Below are 18784 nucleotides of genomic sequence, written 5' to 3' on the forward strand. Positions count from 1 at the left end.
TCATAGGATACCCAAAGGAGACTGTTGGGTACACTTTCTATCACAGATCCGAAGGCAAGTTATTAATTGCTGAGAATGGATCCTTTCTAGAGAAGGAGTTTCTCTCGAAAGAAGTGAGTGGGAGAAAAGTAGAACTTGATGAGGTAACTGTACTTGCTCCCTTATTGGAAAGTAGTACATCACAGAAACCAGTTTCTGTGACACCTACACGAATTAGTGATGAAGCTAATGATAATGATCATGAAACTTCAGATCAAGTTACTACCGAACCTCGTAGATCAACTAGAGTAAGATCCGCACCAGAGTGGTACGGTAATCCTGTTCTGGAAGTCATGCTACTAGATCATGATGAACCTACGAACTATGAAGAAGCGATGGTGAGCCCAGATTCCACAAAATGGCTAGAAGCCATGAAATCTGAGATGGGATCCATGTATGAGAACAAAGTGTGGACTTTGGTTGACTTGCCCGTTGATCGGCAAGCAATTGAGAATAAATGGATCTTCAAAAAGAAGACTGACACTGACGGTAATGTTACTGTCTACAAAGCTCGACTTGTTGCAAAAGGTTTTCGACAAGTTCAAGGGATTGACTACGATGAGACCTTCTCACCCGTAGCGATGCTTAAGTCTGTCCGAATCATGTTAGCAATTGCCGCATTTTATGATTATGAAATTTGGCAAATGGATGTCAAAACTGCATTCCTGAATGGATTTCTGGAAGAAGAGTTGTATATGATGCAACCAGAAGGTTTTGTCGATCCAAAGGGAGCTAACAAAGTGTGCAAGCTCTAGCGATCCATTTATGGACTGGTGCAAGCCTCTTGGAGTTGGAATAAATGCTTTGATAGTGTGATCAAAGCATTTGGTTTTGTATAGACTTTTGGAGAAGCCTGTATTTACAAGAAAGTGAGTGGGAGCTCTGTAGCATTTCTGATATTATATGTGGATGACATATTATTGATTGGAAATGATATAGAATTTCTGGATAGCATAAAGGGATACTTGAATAAGAGTTTTTCAATGAAAGACCTCGATGAAGCTGCTTACATATTGGGCATTAAGATCTATAGAGATAGATCAAGACGCTTAATTGGACTTTCACAAAGCACATACCTTGACAAGGTTTTGAAGAAGTTCAAAATGGATCAAGCAAATAAGGGTTCTTGCCTGTGTTACAAGGTGTGAAGTTGAGTAAGACTCAATGTCCGACCATCGCAGAAGATAGAGAGAAAATGAAAGATGTTCCCTATACTTCAACCATAGGCTCTATCATGTATGCAATGCTATGTACTAGACCTGATGTGTGCCTTGCTATAAGTCTAGCAGGGAGGTACCAAAGTAATCCAGGAGTGGATCACTGGACATCGGTCAAGAACATCCTGAAATACCTGAAAAGGACTAAGGATATGTTTCTCGTATATGGAGGTGACAAAGAGCTCATCGTAAATGGTTACGTTGATGCAAGCTTTGACACTGATCCGGACGATTCTAAATCGCAAACCGGATATGTGTTTTTACTGAACGGTGGAGCTGTTAGTTGGTGCAGTTCTAAACAAAACGTCATGGCAGGATCTACATGTGAAGCAGAGTACATAGCTGCTTCGGAAGCAGCAAATGAAGGAGTCTGGATGAAGGAGTTCATATCCGATCTAGGTGTCATACCTAGTGCATCGGGTCCAATGAAAATCTTTTGTGACAATACTGGTGCAATTGCCTTGGTGAAGGAATCCAGATTTCACAAGAGAACCAAACACATCAAGAGATGCTTCAATTCCATTCGGGATTTAGTCCAAGTGGGAGACATAGAAATTTGCAAGATACATACGGATCTGAATGTTGCAGACCCGCTGACTAAGCCTTTTCCACGAGCAAAACATGATCAGCATCAAGGCTCCATGGGTGTTAGAATCATTACTGTGTAATCTAGATTATTGACTCTAGTGCAAGTGGGAGACGGAAGGAAATATGCCCTAGAGGCAATAATAAAGTTATTATTTATTTCCTTATATCATGATAAATGTTTATTATTCATGCTAGAATTGTATTAACCGGAAACATAATACATGTGTGAATACATAGACAAAAACAGAGAGTCACTAGTATGCCTCTACTTGACTAGCTCGTTAATCAAAGATGGTTATGTTTCCTAACCATAGACATGAGTTGTCATTTGATTAACGGGATCACATCATTAGGAGAATGATGTGATTGACTTGACCCATTCCGTTAGCTCAGCACTTGATCGTTTAGTTTGTTGCTATTGCTTTCTTCATAACTTATACATGTTCCTATGACTATGAGATTATGCAACTCCCGTTTATCGGAGGAACACTTTGTGTGCTACCAAACTTCACAATGTAACTGGGTGATTATAAAGGTGTCTACAGGTGTCTCCGAAGGTACTTGTTGGGTTGGCGTATTTCGAGATTAGGATTTGTCACTACGATTGTCGGAGAGGTATCTCTGGGCCCTCTCGGTAATGCACATCACTCAAGCCTTGCAAGCATTGCAACTAATAAGTTAGTTGCAGGATGATGTATTACGGAACAAGTAAAGAGACTTGCCGGTAACGAGATTGAACTAGGTATTGAGATACCGACGATCGAATCTCGGGCAAGTAACATACCGATGACAAAGGGAACAATGTATGTTGTTATAAGGTCTGACCGATAAAGATCTTCGTAGAATATGTAGGAGCCAATATGAGCATCCAGGTTCCGCTTGGTTATTGACCGGAGATGTGTCTCGGTCATGTCTACGTAGTTCTCGAACCCGTAGGGTCCGCACGCTTCAAGTTCGGTGATGATCGTAATTAGGGTTTTTGTGTTTTGATGTACCGAAGGTTGTTCGGAGTCCCGGATGTGATCACGGACATGACGAGGAGTCTCGAAATGGTCGAGACATAAATATTGATATATTGGAAGCCTATATTTGGATATCGGAAATGTTCCGAGTGAAATCGGGATTTTACCAGAGTACCGGGGGGTTACCGCAACCCCCCCCCCCCCGGGGGGGGGGGTTGTTGGGCCTACATGGGCCATAAGGGAGAAGAGGAGGGCCGGCCAGGGCAGGCCGCGCGCCCCCTCCCCCTAGTCCGAATAGGACAAGGAAGGGGGGGCGGCGCCCCCCTTTCCTCTTTCTCCCTTCCTCCTTCCTTTTCCAACAAGGCAAGAGGGGGGAGTCCTACTCCCGATTGGAGTAGGACTCCTCCAGGCGCACCCATAGGGCCGTCCGCACCTCCCCCTCTCCCTCCTTTATATACTGAGGCAAGGGGGCACCCCATGACACACAAGTTTATCCTCGTGATCGTTCCTTAGCCGTGTGCGGTGCCCCGTTCCACCATATTCACCTTGGTCATATCATAGAGGTGCTTAGGCGAAGCCCTGAATCAGTAGAACATCATCACCGTCATCACGCCGTCGTGCTGACGAAACTCTCCCTCAATGTTTTGCTGGATCAGAACTCGAGGGACGTCACCGAGTTGAACGTGTGCAGAACTCGGAGGTGTCGTACTTTCGGTACTTGGATCGGTCGGATCGGGAAGACGTACGACTACTTCCTCTACGTTGTGTCAACACTTCCATTGCCGGTCTACGAGGGTACGTAGACAACACTCTCCCCTCTCGTTGCTATGCATCACCATGATCTTGCGTGTGCGTAGGAATTTTTTTGAAATTACTACGTTCCCCATCAAAACAATCAATCAAAACAACAAGTGGATGTCCTCGAATTAGTGAAATATGCAATCAACATGCTCACACAATAAAATGGCAATTGAAATATGTGGTAAAGCATGCACAACCAATTCTAGCATCTATCAAACAATTTGCGATGACTAGGTCATCTATATATGAGTATATTGACTTAGGAGTCAAATGAGAACATTTGATCATAGGTCATACTCATCGTTTAAGCACAAGTGGGGTTACCACTTTTACATAAAGCATTGTTGTGTTCACACCATTAGAGTTGCTTTAGCTCAATTCTTAGAGTAAAGCTCCCCCTAGATGTGAGATCCCCCGTAAGAGGGATGAACTAACCTTGGGTTTTGTCGATGATGACTTCATGTAGATGTTGAAGATGTGGATGCTCAATGTTGATGTAGATCATTTGGAGCTATCCATTTGAGTGAGTTGCACTTTCAATACCTACACGGGTTAGTCCCACAAGGAACAAACAAGGATATCCATAGACATAGAGTGATGCACACACAAGATGATGTCTATGAAAGCTTTTAGGTTACCTTGTCCCTTGTCTTACCAACAAGAGGGTTTGTGACTCCTTGAACTAGTGCAAGATGTGGAAGTTGATTGCACTTGTTCTTGCCAAGATGATAAGAGTGAAGTATGTTGGCGGAGTCACCCTCAAGAACTCTCTAGTTCTTCTTCGGGATCCACACCATCTTGATGGGAATCCTCGGTGTTGTAGTTGTACTTGATGAAGTGGAACTTGAAGTAGTCTTGGGAACCCACTTGACCAAGGCCTTAGGAGCTTCTTCAAATGCATCAAATTCCTCTTGGAGCTTGTCCTTGCCTTTTTGCTTGTGGTCTTGTGGTGGAAGATCATCTTGAGCTTGTGTCCCTTTGAAAGAAGTAGGATCATACTTCTCTTGTTGAGGAACAAACTTCGTCTTGGGGTATTGATCTTCTTCCCACTCAACTCCATTAGCATTGAACTTTCGTTCAAAACCAACGCCTTGATTCTTCCGGTGCCTTCCTTGCTTGCGTACAATTTCCTCGAATTGCTTACTTCCGGCAAGGCTCTTGTAAACACCTTTCTCTATAATTCCCTTCAATAAGCTATTTTCTTGCTCAAGTGTAACTTGGCTAAGAGAATCATTAGTGGAATCAAGAGAACTACTAGAACCAACAATATTGGATTTAGCATGATTATTGTTACTACTAGAGGAAGAATCTTTCTTGTTCTTGTTACTAAACTTGACTTGAGGCATGTAAGTGGATAAGAGTAAACGCTTGGCAATGTAAGAAGAACTTTTCTTGCGAAGATCATCATTGATTGCTTTTAAGAACTCATGCTCTTGCTCAAGGTTGAGCTTTTCAAAGCGTAATTTCTCATGAGTCCTTAAAAGTTCTCGATGATCTCCTAAGATAGTTTCATGAGCTAACTTAAGAGTGTTTAGTTCTTTAGTTAGAGACTCAATCTTCTCCTTATCATTGTCATTCGTTCTATCTTGATTAGCATGATTAATTGACGTTTCATCACAGTATTCATCACTAGAGTTGTCAACAAGTAAATCATCATCACCTAACAAGTCATCTTCATCACTATTGAAATCAACATACTCGGGGTGTGATACCTTTGGGCCTTTCGACCTAACAAGTCATGTTCCAACTCCTTCATTTGGTGAGTCAAATATGTCGTAGGAGTTGGTTGTCACAAGTGCTAGACCGGCAACACCTTCATCTTGAGTATATTCAGAGTCGGAGTGATAGCTTCTCTCGGAGTGGTTGTCGGAGTCGGAGCCGGATACCCATTCACCAACATGAGCTTGATGTCTTCGTTTTGTGTAGCTCCTTGATGACTTGTCCTTTCTTTCCGAATCCTTGCTTCTCCGTGAGGGTCTTCGTTCATAACGATCATCTCGACTCCTTCTTTCTCTAGATGGTGATTCTTCTCTTCTACTTCTTCTCTTGGGAGAATCTTCTCTTCTCTTGTAGGGGGGCGTACACTCATTGGAATAGTGTCCGGGCCTTCCACAATTGTAGCAGTTTCACTCTCGACTAGAAGATCTTTTGTCATTACAGGACCTTGACTTGGAGCTTCTCTCTTTGCTTCTACTCTTGTAGAACTTGTTGAAGTTCTTCACCATTAAGCTCAATTCTTCATTGAAGGTTTGTTTCTCACTCGATGATGTGGGGGCTTCACATGAGGCTTTGTAAGCACCACTTGATTTGTTGTGAAGTTCCACTTTATCCTTGAGTGACATCTCATGAGCAACAATTCTTCCGATGACTTCCGTTGGCTTGAGATCTTTGTAATTGGGCATCATTTGGATCAATGTGCACACGGTATCATATTTTCCATACAAGGCTCTTAGGATCTTCTTGATGATGAATCTATCGGTCATCTCTTCACTCCCTAAGCCGGCAATCTCATTTGTGATAAGAGCAAGCCTAGAGTACATTTCAGCAACACCTTCACCATCCTTCATTTTGAACTTGTCAAGTTGACTTTGAAGAACATCCAATTTGGATTCCTTGACGGAGTCAGTACCTTCGTGCATATCAATCAAAGTATCCCAAATTTACTTTGCATTCTCAAGACGGCTGATTTTGTTGAATTCTTCGGGGCACAATCCGTTGAAGAGGATATCACAAGCTTGAGTGTTGTATTGCAGCATTTTCAACTCTTCCGCGGTGGCTTCACGGTTCGGTTCTTTCCCGTCAAAGAATTCACCTTGCAAGCCAATACACACAATAGCCCAAACGGCGGGGTTATGTCCAAGAATATGCATTTTCATCTTATGCTCCCAACTAGCAAATTAGTACCATCAAAGTAAGGACCTCTACGGTGATAATTTCCCTCGCTAGACGCCATACTCTCCTAGGTTGTGAAACCAAGGCTATGACCGCCAAAAGCTATGGAAATCAAAGCAAATGGAGACCAAAGCTCTGATACCACTTCTAGGATCGAAAGTATGTCTAGAGGGGGGTGATTAGACTACTTGACCAAATAAAAATCTAGCCTTTTCCCAATTTTAGTTCTTGGCAGATTTTAGCTATCTTAGCACAAGTCAAGCAATCTCCACACAATTCAAGCAAGCATGCAACTTGCAAGAATGTAAAGGGAAGGGTTTGGAGGATTCAAACACAATTGGAGACACGGATGTTTTTTTCGTGGTTCCGATAGGTGGTGCTATCATACATCCACGTTGATGGAGACTTCAACCCACGGAGGGTAACAGTTGCGCGAGTCCACGGAGGGCTCCACCCATGAAGGGTCCACGAAGAAGCAACCTTGTCTATTCCATCACGGCTGTCGCCCATGAAGGACTTGCCTCACTAGCGGTAGATCTTCACGAAGTAGGCGATCTCCTTGCCCTTACAAACTCCTTGGTTCAACTCCACAATCTTGTCGGAGGCTCCCAAGTGACACCTAGCCAATCTAGGAGACACCACTCTCCAAAAAGTAACAAATGGTGTGTCGATGATGAACTCCTTGCTCTTGTGCTTCAAATGATAGTCTCCCCAACACTCAACTCTCTCTCACAGGATTTGGATTTGGTGGAAAGAAGATTTGAGTGGAAAGTAACTTGGGGAAGGCTAGAGATCAAGATTCATATGGTTGGAATGGAATATCTTGACCTCAACACAAGTATAGGTGGTTCTCTCTCAGAAAATGTGTATTGGAAGTGTAGGTATGTTCTGATGGCTCTCTTCACGAATGAAGAGTGGGTGGAGGGGTATATATAGCCTCCACACAAAATCTAACCGTTACACACAATTTGCCAAACTCGGTGGGACCGAATGGTTAAACTCGGTCGGACCGATTCAGCAAACCTAGTGACCGTTAGGATTTTCGGTGGGACTGAGATGCAACTCGGTAGGACTGATATGGTTAGGGTTAGGGCATAACGTAATCTCGGTGTGACCGATTACACAAACTCGGTGGGACCGATTTTGGTAATAAGCTAACCAGAGAGTTGGTCAGGTAAACTCGGTGGGACCGATTCGCTCATCTCAGTGAGACCGAAATGTTACAGAAGGGAAACAGAGAGTTTACATTGCAGTCTCGGTGGGACCGATCGCTCATCTCGGTAAGACCGAAACATTACAAAGGGAAACAGAGATATTACAATCCCATCTCGGTGAGACTGAGATCCCTATCGGTGAGATCGATTTGCCTAGGGTTTGTGGCAGTGGCTATGACATTTGAAACTCGGTGGCGCCAGATAGAAAGAATCGATGGGGCCGAGTTTGACTTTTGGTTTAGGTCATATGTGGATGTGGGAAGGTAGTTGAGGATTTTGGAGCATATCACTAAGCACTTTGAGCAAGCAAGCCATTAAGCAACACCTCATCCCTCCTTGATAGTATTGGCTTTTCCTATAAACTCAATGTGATCTTGGATCACTAAAATATAAAATGTAGAGTCTTAATCTTGAAGCTTGAGCCAAACGTTTTGTCCTTAGAATTTTGAGGATCCACTTTCCTCATCCATGCCATGCCATTCATTGAGCTTTTCCTGAAATATTAATCTTGGAATAATGTTAGCTCAATGAGCTATATGTTGTTAGGAATTACCAAAACCACCCAGGGATAGTTGCACTTTCAAGTAGCTCTTAGTGCATCCATTGCATGGTAATCCCTACTCCTTGCGTTGACATCAATTGATGGGCATCTCCATAGGCTGTTGATTAGACGTGTCGATGTGAGCCCTTCTCCTTTTTTGTCTTCCCCATATTAATCTCTACCATAGTATTCTATTCCACTTGTAGTGCTATATCCATGGCTTGTGCTCATGTACTGCATGGGGGTTGAAAAAGCTAAAGCGCGTTAAAAAGCATGAACTAATTGCTTGGCTGACACTGGGGTAGTGCATGATTTATACTTTGTGTTAAGAAGATGGAGCATGATAAGACTATACGATTTTGTAGGGATAGCGTTCTTCAACATTTTTATTTTGAAAGACATGATTGTTTGTTGGTATGCCTGAGTATTGATGTCTCAGATGTTTTGAAAGACATGATTGATTTTTCCATGCTATTATAGTATCAATCTTGGATGTTTTATATGCAATTATATATTATTTTTAGGAGTAACATATTAACCTAGTGTCAAGTGTCAGTTGCTATTTTTTTGCCTATTTTTGGCTTTCCAGGAAGTCAGTACCAAACAAAGTCCAAACGCTACGAAACTTTTTGACGATATTTTTCTGGACAAGAGAGACCCTATAAGTTTCGGGAGGAGACCAGAAGGAAAACAAGGAGACGACAAGGCAACACGACACACCTTGATGCCTTGTGGGCCCCTCGTGGCTCCGTCTGACCTAATTCCACCTCTATAAATTCTCTAAAATCGGGAAACCAGTAGATAGCCACCAAAAATACTTTTTTTGCCGCTGCAAGTTTCTATTCTTCGACGGTCTCATCTGGAGGCCTTTTCCGGCACCCTGCCGGAGGGGGAATCGGTCATGGAGGGATTATACATCAACCTTGATGCCTTTCCGATGATGAGTGAGTAGTTTACCACAAACCTATGGGTCCATAGCTAGTAGCTAGATGGCTTCTTCTCTCTTTTTGATCTTCAATACAATGTTCTCCTCGATGTTCTTGGAGATCTATTTGATGTAGTCTTCTTTTGCGGTGTGTTTGTTGGGATTCGATGAATTGTGGGTTTATGATTAGATTATTCATGAATATTAATCGAGTCTTCTTTGAATTATTTTATGTATGATTATTATAGCTTTGTATTTCTCTCCGATCTATCCGTTTGGTTTGGCTAATTAGAGTGATTTAGCTTGCAATGGGAGAGGTGCTTTGTAATGGGTTCAATCTTGCGGTGCTCTATATCTCAGTGATAGAAGGGGACAAGACACGTAACACTATTGTTTCCATTAAGGGGAAAACGACGGGGTTTACTCATATTGGTTGGATTTACTTTGTCTACATCATGTCACTTTGCTTAAGGTGTTACTCTGTTTTTCATGAATTTAATACTCTAGATGCATGCTGGATAGCGGTCGATGGGTGGAGATATAGCAGTAGATGCCAGCAGGAATCATTCTACTTATGTAGGATGTGATGCCTATATACATGATCATTGCCTTAAATATCTTCATAACTGTTAGTCAAAAAAATCGTCATAACTATGCACTTTTCTATCAATTGCCCAACGGTATTTGGTTACCCACCATATGCTTTTTGTTCGAGAGAGAAGTCTGTAGTGAAAACTATGGCCCCAAATCGATTTTTATTATATATAAAATCTAAAAATACTTTGCCACAATTTATTTACCATTTTTGTGTTTTTATTTATCTATCAATCACTACCAGATTTGATCCTTACAAATAACCGTCGAGGGGATTGACAACCCCTTGATCACATTGGGTGCGAGTATTTGCTCTTTTGTGTATCTCGATGTATTTTTTTATTATTTCTGGTGTTCGTTGTATTGCCATAATTGAAGCTGAGTAGATTATAAGTTTTTCCCCAAAAACGAGGTTTCGCGTGGTTGTCCTACTGGATTGATAACCTTGGTTCTTAACTGAGTGAAATACTTATCTCTGCTGCACTGCATCATCCTCTTCTCTTCGAGAAAATCTCAACGCAGCTCACAAGTAGCAGCCACTTATCTCCTTTTCCAATGCCGCTACACCACCCACATTTGGAGCCATATTCTTCCGTGGCTTGGTATGCATCACATATCTACGTCGGCCATGCACACAATGGCTTCCATGAGAGCATGGTGGAACAACAATCTTCAGATTCGCCTTGGATCCCCTAAGTTGCTGGCCTCCCTGATGATGCTCATCTCATTGGAGATATGGGCGGAGTGTAATGCCAGGGTATTAGAAACACGACCATCCCTTTCACGGTTCTAATCAGTAGATCAAAGTGGAGGTGTCTCTTTGGGTGGTGGCCGGTGTGAAGCACATGAGTGTTGTGATGCTGCAAGAGTAGACCTTTTATTGATTTTTCATTTTTGTCACTTTACAACTTTCGTTTGAAACTTCCTTCTTAATCAATGAAATGGCAAATCTTTTGTCTTGTTTCAAAAACAAAACCGTGAAGGAACAACTACCGTGACATAACATATCAGTTTTGCTAAAGCGCATCTAAATATGCCATAAGTATCGCACATCTAAATTACATGTCATTGATCTTACGCAGAGATTCGTGTGACTTTTTACTTTTTATTTTTTTATCAGTTTTGCTAAAGCACATCTAGATGTGCAATAAGTATTGCACATCTAAGTCCTATGTCATTGATCTTATGTTGAGATTCGTGTGGATATTTTCTTTTCTTTTTTCTTTTCCTCTTTATACTTGATTCACCCACTTAGATGTGCAATAACTAAAGCACATCTAGATATGCCCTAGACACATTCTTTTTTCATCTCTATGTTTGATTAAATCAGTTAGATTAGATGTGTAATAATTAAAACACATTTAGATGCGGTGACGGGGCTGTTATTATTACAGACGTTAACAGTTGAGACGTGTGTCGGCCCGGCATAATTTTTTCGACACGCGCGGATGGCGTGGCCGCCGTGCGGGAGACCCCTCCACGGCTCCACCGCCCCACAAGCTAACAAAACGGGCAGGTCACAGCCAAGCCGCAACATTAAAACACGAACCCCGTCCTGTTGTCCTCACTCCACTCTCCACTCTCCACACACAGGAGTACATCACACTCCGCGAGAGCCGACACCGGTCTGGGAGAAGAGAGCAAGAGGCCATGGCGAGCGAGCGCAATGGCGACGGGGGCAAGGCGCGCGCCGCGGAGAACGGCAACGGCGGCGGCAGCGGCGTGCCCATGGAGATGCCGGAGATCAGGCACACCAAGCTCTTCATCAACGGGGCCTTCGTCGACGCCGTCTCCGGTACGTATCTGCCTGCTTTTGTCTCGCGCACGCATCTATCATGGCCTCTGGCCTGCACTGTCATGGTCGCCTTGGTAAGATAGGCCGGATCGATGCTGGTTATCCCAGGAAATTGCTTGGTCACCATTACAGCAGTCGAAGCAAATATTTTTTTACTAGCACCATTTTGGTAGTGAACTAAGGCGCAATCTACAAGCCAAGAAACTGCTGTTCGGTCTAGTTTGTTGTGAGGTTCGGTCGTGGTTAGCTGAACCTTGAATCCTGAACAGTGAATGCTCTATCCACCGGATATGAGGCCGGTTTCTGGCGCGGTGCCGAATGTCCACGACGCACAGTTCCTCGGGAACATGGCATGTCCGCTCTCCGCGGCCTCGCAAAGCTATAGCAGTTACCCATAATTTTCCCTTGTCCTTTTCTCAAAGAGAAAATCAGCCATCATGAGTAATCAAGCGAACAAAGCGCAATCCACGTGAGTAACAGGAGTAGCTTCCTGCAAATTAAAGAGTAGACATGTGATGTCTCGGCTGGACACGGCGAACCGAGGCGTGAGGTGAGGGCGAGCATCTCTTGCTCAAGGAGTTGTCGCGGAAGAAGCCGACTTAGTCGTAGGTGCCTGAAATTCTTACTCGTCTCTTGTAATGGGCCGATCATAGTAGTTTAAATTTTGTACTATTCTACCTGATCATGTCTTTGACCTCGTCGCGTTTGCATCAACTTTGATGCATAGAGAGAGAGAGAGAGAGAGAGAGAGAGAGAGAAAGAGAGAGAGAGAGGGCTCTAGCATCCTTTTTGAAAGGAAAAAAAGGTGGCGTGGCAGGGTGCTTAGCTAAAAACGTCCTATACAGCAAGGCACGCACTGGCTAACCTAAATTTGGTAATCACAAGCTGTAGCCCATCTGACCTCTGCCCAAACGGGACTGATGAGCTCGCAGGAGCCACCGGGCATGCTAAAATGGCCACAACAATACATGTGTTCTTCTAGAAGCTCATGCGTACCATTTCACGTGCGGTGCGCGCGCATGGGGGATCTGCAGCGGGGCGATGCAGCCACTGTACCGCCACGGCCGGCCCACTCCCGCGTGTCCTTCCTTTCGTTCTCCTCTGGTCTGGTCCCGATTGTAGCCATGTCCGTTTCTTGTTTGTACGAGCGCGCGCCCGTGAAAATGCGATCGTGAAAATCCGATTCCAACGACCCACGACACGGGACGGGCGACGAGTAGGGTCCGTCGCTGTCGAGGCCCGTCGCCTTCTAGAAGCGACCGCTCGCGTTCGCGTTTTACTGGCTTGGCCTTGGCCGGTTGGGCGGCCCCCTTGCTTGCTTGTCTGCATGCTCCAGCCTTCCAGGCTGCTCGCCCGGGTTGCCGGTAAAGTTCCCAGACGCAGTATGACAGAGGTGCCCTTTCCAGCGGTAAAAATAACTGCCCTTTTGTCAGATGTTTCTTTGTAAAAAGGTCTCTGCATTTGTATTAAATTAAAGGCTATTAATGGATAGAAACCCTTCAGTAGAAATTGAAAAGAAATATAGGCCAGTTCCTTCGGAAATGGTAAGAATACACACAAGACATAAAAAAAAAGAAATTACAACTCGGTTTTCAGCGAGCCAAGCGAACACATTCTTTCACACCAGCCGGCGTCGCGTCACCACTACAACTTGCGGCTGGGAAGTCGGCGAGCTAAGATCCAACGGGGCCAACACCTAAAGAATAGGATCCATCGTAGAAGCCTTGTGTGGATCGAAATCCCAACGCTGAACCATCTTTTGAACATAGCTTTCGTGAGCTTTGCAACGGTGGCGGATCTAACGCCGCTCCGATGGAGAGGGGGCATCAACCACACTAAAGAACAATCTAGCGAGTCAGGAAGACACCTGATGGGAGAAATAGAGGCCATGGCCTTGTCGTTATCGAAAAAACGATTGGGCAAACATCACTCCAATCTCCAAAATTGACACTAAAATACAAAATTAAGATTTTTTTTTGAAAAATCAAAACATTTCAGTACAGTTGCTAAAAAGTGTGAATTTTTTTACATGAAATAAATTTTAAAATTAAGAAAATACATTACCTCATAATTATTCAATAAAATTCATACAAAATCACGATAGTTCTAGATTTTTTTGTAATGCTTACTATGATTTTGTCTTTCTTTTTGTAAAATTTCCGATTCTTCTCATTTTAATAATTGTTGGATTTCCATGTTTCTCACAAAATATCTCTTGTTTTGTTAATATACTCAGATCTTTTAAGAACTCCTCCCAGATTTTATTTTGAAATGTTATGACTTTCTTTCCAACGGTTTCTAGTGCCTAGGATGTCACATGTGCTAAACCACAGCCGGGTCATCATAATAAGTAGTACTACTCCTTAAAAATTACTCCCACAGTCCTTGAAAGAGTGTACTTCCAACTTTGATGGAAAGTCAAACTCTTTTATATTTGACCGTATTTATACAATAATACACCAATAATTATGCCATCAAATTAGTAGCATTAGATTCATGATAAAATATATTTTCATCATATACCTATTTGGTTTCACAAACATTGCTGTATTTTTGCACAAACTTGGTCAAATTTGGAGATAATTTACCGAAAAAGGGTTTCCCCTATTTTGAAATAATTTGACCCTCCAACTTTGTTAGAAGTACACTCTTTCAAAGACAGAGGGAGTAAGGGTTAAACTTGTGTTATTGTAACGTTCCCTAACTCGACCAATGGCTGAGGGCTGGATGCTTATTCCAATAAGAATATCAAAATCTTGTGTTTGCTAAGCTTAATCAACTAAGATTTTGTAAATTTAGTGGGAAATGTGAAGCCTTTAGATTTTGCTCCAATAAGAAGTCAATAACCGAGTATTTTAGAAATTACATTATGGTGCAACTCGGTCAACAGAGAGAAAGGAATCTGTAAGCCATTCGAAATCTGTATAAACTGATAGCTGATCAGTTCGTCTGTTCGTGTCAGCTACGGCCCCAGGGGTAACAACAGGCGTAAGATTTAAGTACCTGATGGTGGTTTTTCTCCCCTTCTGATCTGAACTGATAGCTAATTCAGTAGTTTTTCTCCCCTTCTGATCTGAACTGCACGGCTGTTATGTTGGTGGTCTCTTTGATCAGGTAAGACATTCGAGACCAGGGATCCGCGTACCGGGGATGTGATCGCCAGCATCGCCGAAGGTGACAAGAAGGACGTGGACCTGGCGGTCAAGGCGGCAAGAGAAGCCTTCGATCATGGCAAATGGCCTCGCATGCCCGGATCCGTAGGGTTCTTTCTTCAGAACTCCTCATGGCGAATGGCCCTTGGCATGTTTACCTGAAAAACAACCAATGGCGCGCAGGAAAGAGGAAGGATCATGATGAAGTACGCGGACCTGGTGGAGGAGCACGCGGACGAGCTGACCCTGCTGGAGAGCCTGGACGCCGGCAAGCCGTGCACCGTCACCAGGGCGGTCGACATGGCGACCGCCGTGAGGTCCCTGCGCTACTTCGCGGGTGCGGCCGACAAGATCCACGGCGAGACGCTCAAGATGTCGAGGCAGTTCCAGGGGCACACCCTGCGCGAGCCCATGGGCGTCGCCGGGCTCATCATCCCCTGGAACTTCCCTGCCATCATGTTCTTCTCCAAGGTCGCCCCGGCGCTTGCCGCCGGCTGCACCATGGTCGTCAAGCCGGCCGAGCAGACCCCGCTCAGTGCCCTGTACTTCGCTCACCTAGCCAAGCAGGTCAGATCGGTCACTTAACACGTGAGACACAATGTGATGTCTCTGCTGTTATGAACTTTTGGCGCTCTGTTCTTGAGCAGGCCGGAATCCCGGATGGGGTGATCAATGTGATCACCGGCTTCGGCCCGACGGCGGGAGCGGCGATCGCGTCTCACATGGACGTCGACATGGTAATCTCACAGCATCAGTCATTCAGTAGTTGTACCTCAGCAAGTGGTCATACTGTTTTCTTGCTCTGGTCGTTTGTCCGTGCAGGTGAGTTTCACGGGATCAACAGCAGTTGGGCGGCTGATAATGGAGGCGTCGGCGAGGAGCAACCTGAAGCCGGTGTCGCTCGAGCTGGGTGGCAAATCTCCCCTCATCATCTTCGACGACGCAGACGTCGACATGGCCGTGGGTCTCGCCATCGCCGCCAACTTCTTCAACAAGGTGAAGAAAATGTTAATGATCAGTCGTAGCGTAGCCATACGAGGGATCATTCATGGGTCTCAAGACTGAACCGGGAATTCACAGGGAGAAGCTTGCATTGCGGCGAGCCGTGTGTACCTGCAAGAGGGCATCTACGACCGGTTCGTGAAGAAGCTGGCGCAACGCATGGAGAGTTGGGTCGTCGGGGACCCTTTCGATCCTCGCGTCAATCAAGGGCCTCAGGTTTAAAATTCAGGCATCGACCCACTGTTGTTTGTGCGACACAAGTTGATTTTCTTGTTGTATCAGAAACTTAGCAGGTGCTACTCATGTCATGTGTGTAGGTGGACAAGGCTCAATATGAGAGGGTGCTCGGCTTCATCGACCATGGCAAGAGAGAAGGGGCCACCGTCCTGACAGGGGGGAAGCCCTTTGGCCAGAGAGGCTACTACATCGAGCCCACGGTTTTCACCGATGTTAAGGTCGAAATTCACCGCCAGACCACAAACTGTAATCCCGTTACATGATCACTTCACTCTCTATCTAGCACATCTGACATCATGGTACGGAATCTCTGAACAGGATGACATGATCATTGCAAAGGAGGAGATCTTCGGACCCGTCATGTGCCTTATGAAGTTCACGTAAGTTCATTCCGGATGATCGGCATAGATCTGCTATTGCACTCTGAATCTGTGATGATCTTCTACATATAGGTCGGTGGAGGAGGCGATCGCGAGGGCCAACGACACGAGGTACGGGCTGGCGGCGGGGGTGGTGACCAAGGACATCAACGTGGCCAACAGGATGGCGCGGTCGATCCGCGCCGGGGTGGTGTGGGTGAACTGCTACTTCGCCATGGACAGCGACTGCCCGTTCGGGGGCCGCAAGATGAGCGGGTTCGGCAAGGACGACGGCATGCACGCGCTCGACAAGTTCCTCGCCGTCAAGTCCGTCGTCACCCCCGTCTACGACTCGCCCTGGCTCTAGGCTGCATCTCTCTAAGCTCTCTGCTTCTCTTGTCCGTGCACAGCTCCATGCCGTCGTACTACACACTTTAGTAGTACGAGGGAAGCAGCAAGAGAAGGTGAGAAACATTGTTGCAACGTTGTTTGTCGATGCCGTGGTAATGATTCCTGCCAGTAATTTGCATTGGTGTTCTAAAGTGTTACTTTAATCCTGAGCACAAATGCACCCGTATGAACAGTGAATTCCAAAAAAAATAGAAAAACAACGTTCATTCATTCAAAATCGGGCTCTCCTTGAGCCTTCGTTCTAAAAGAAAAAAAAAAGAAAAACGAATAAAAAAATCTGAATTTTTTGTGGATCAACGAACAAGTTTTATAACATCCTGCAAAAAATCGCCATGAAAAGATATTTGCAGAGGTGTGCAAAAAACCAAAATGTGTGCTCCAAAATGCTTCTTTTTGAGACTTGAATTTTGTTTTTTCTGTACAGGTGAAAATTTGCAGGAAGGATGTTAAAGTTTTTTTGATGTTCATACAAAGCAATTCAGTATTTTTTATTTTGCTTACTATTTTTCAGATTTTTTTGTTGAAGTTCAACCAAAATAGCAAAAACCTACCACATTATGGTATAGGGTTACTGAAAACTATCACTTTTTAACATTTCTCGAAAATCTACCACAATTTTCGTTCGTTGTTCCAAAAAACTAATGTGTCACACTGATGCATATGTTGGTTAACTTTAAGCATGATTATGGCAGCTCGGGTCCACTCGTTAGGTTGACCGTTGACAGGTTATGATAGGTGGGGCCAATTTTTTTTAAAGCAATAAGGTCCCTTTAACTTTTAGATAAAAAGCAATCGGTCCCTGAAGGCTTTTTTTTTATAAACTAGTAAGATGCTCGTGCGTTGCACGGTACATCAAAATGCATTGATCTGGCAGTTGTTTATTTAACAAAGTATGTGGCCATGTGGGGTCATCTCATGTGTAACAAATATCGATAGCTTTCTTTGAATATTTATTCTTCTCTAGAGCTCACAAGCATCTGGTGAATAGTAAATGTAGGCAAAATAGATTAAAAAAATATCTTTTGCAAACAAAAGCATTCAAGTGTTCAACATGCATCCAAAACTTCATGAAGAAATACTTATTGTGCCTTGCAAAAAATGATCATTAAAAATTATTTTTTGAGTATCGATTTTTTTTTCTAGATCCCCATGAAGGTAACTCGGGATGACTTGGGAAGGGGCGGAGGAGATGGCGAGGAGGAGGGGGTCGTGGTGGTGGTTGGGAATGCGGTCTGAGAGAAGGCATGAGAGGCGTTGGGGGCAGAAGGCGCCGAGAGCAACAACCTCTCTAGATAATTCTTATTTTTTCCTGAGATGGCTAGATGAGGTGGGAGGGGGAGTGGCTGAACGTGAGAGGCAGGGGTTATCTATGAACGAGGACTAGAGTGTGGGGGTCTTTTTGCAAAGCTGACATAGTTTGTCTCAAATGCGTTGGATGTAAATCGAACGGTTGTAAATGAAGGATGATAGGCACACCATTATCACCAACTCAGCTTTTTATAAGAGTAGAGATAAAAAGTTGTTGGTTGTTGCACTGCTACCTGTCGTGTTGCCGCTTGCCGCCGCGCCGCCTTGCCGTGCTGATGCTAGCCGCCGCGCTACTGCTTGTCACGATGCCTTGTCGTGCCGCTGCTTGTCGCCGCCCACCAACTGATGTTGCTTGCGCTGCCTATCGCCACTGCTGCTTGCCCCGTGGCCCTCTGAGAGCACAAGTTCTTCCTAGATGGTTTTGGTAATTAATGTCAACATATCTCTTGTTGGACTAATGTTTTCATCTAGTATATTTCAGACAAGTTCAATAGATGGAGTGACATGGACAAGAAGATGTGGAACCCCTTCAAAATGCTAAGGACAAAAGATTGGCTCAAGACTCTACATTTTGTTTTTAGTGATCCAAGATCACATTGAGTCCATACAAAAGCCAATACTATTAAAAGGGTATGAGATGTTTCTTAATGGCTTGCTTGCTCAAAGTGCTTAGTGATATGCTCCAAAGCCCTCAACCACTTTCTCATATCCATATATGTCCAAACCAAAAGTCAAACTCGGCCCCAC

At 44.2% G+C, this 18784-nt stretch overlaps 1 protein-coding gene across 1 annotated transcript; it reads left to right on the plus strand.

Moving 5' to 3' along the window:
- The first annotated feature begins 11423 nt into the window (after window positions 1–11423).
- Window positions 11424–16860, plus strand: LOC119330361 (aldehyde dehydrogenase family 2 member C4-like). The gene is made up of 9 exons (XM_037603468.1): window positions 11424–11568; window positions 14683–14825; window positions 14904–15287; window positions 15368–15457; window positions 15543–15716; window positions 15801–15938; window positions 16040–16177; window positions 16278–16339; window positions 16412–16860. Exons 1-9 carry the CDS (start codon window positions 11424–11426, stop codon window positions 16683–16685), a joined length of 1548 nt encoding a protein of 515 aa, XP_037459365.1. The 3' UTR covers window positions 16686–16860.
- Window positions 16861–18784: the final 1924 nt, after the last annotated feature.

Source organism: Triticum dicoccoides, chromosome 7A (assembly GCF_002162155.2).
Source record: "Triticum dicoccoides isolate Atlit2015 ecotype Zavitan chromosome 7A, WEW_v2.0, whole genome shotgun sequence".
Taxonomy (NCBI): domain Eukaryota; kingdom Viridiplantae; phylum Streptophyta; class Magnoliopsida; order Poales; family Poaceae; genus Triticum; species Triticum dicoccoides.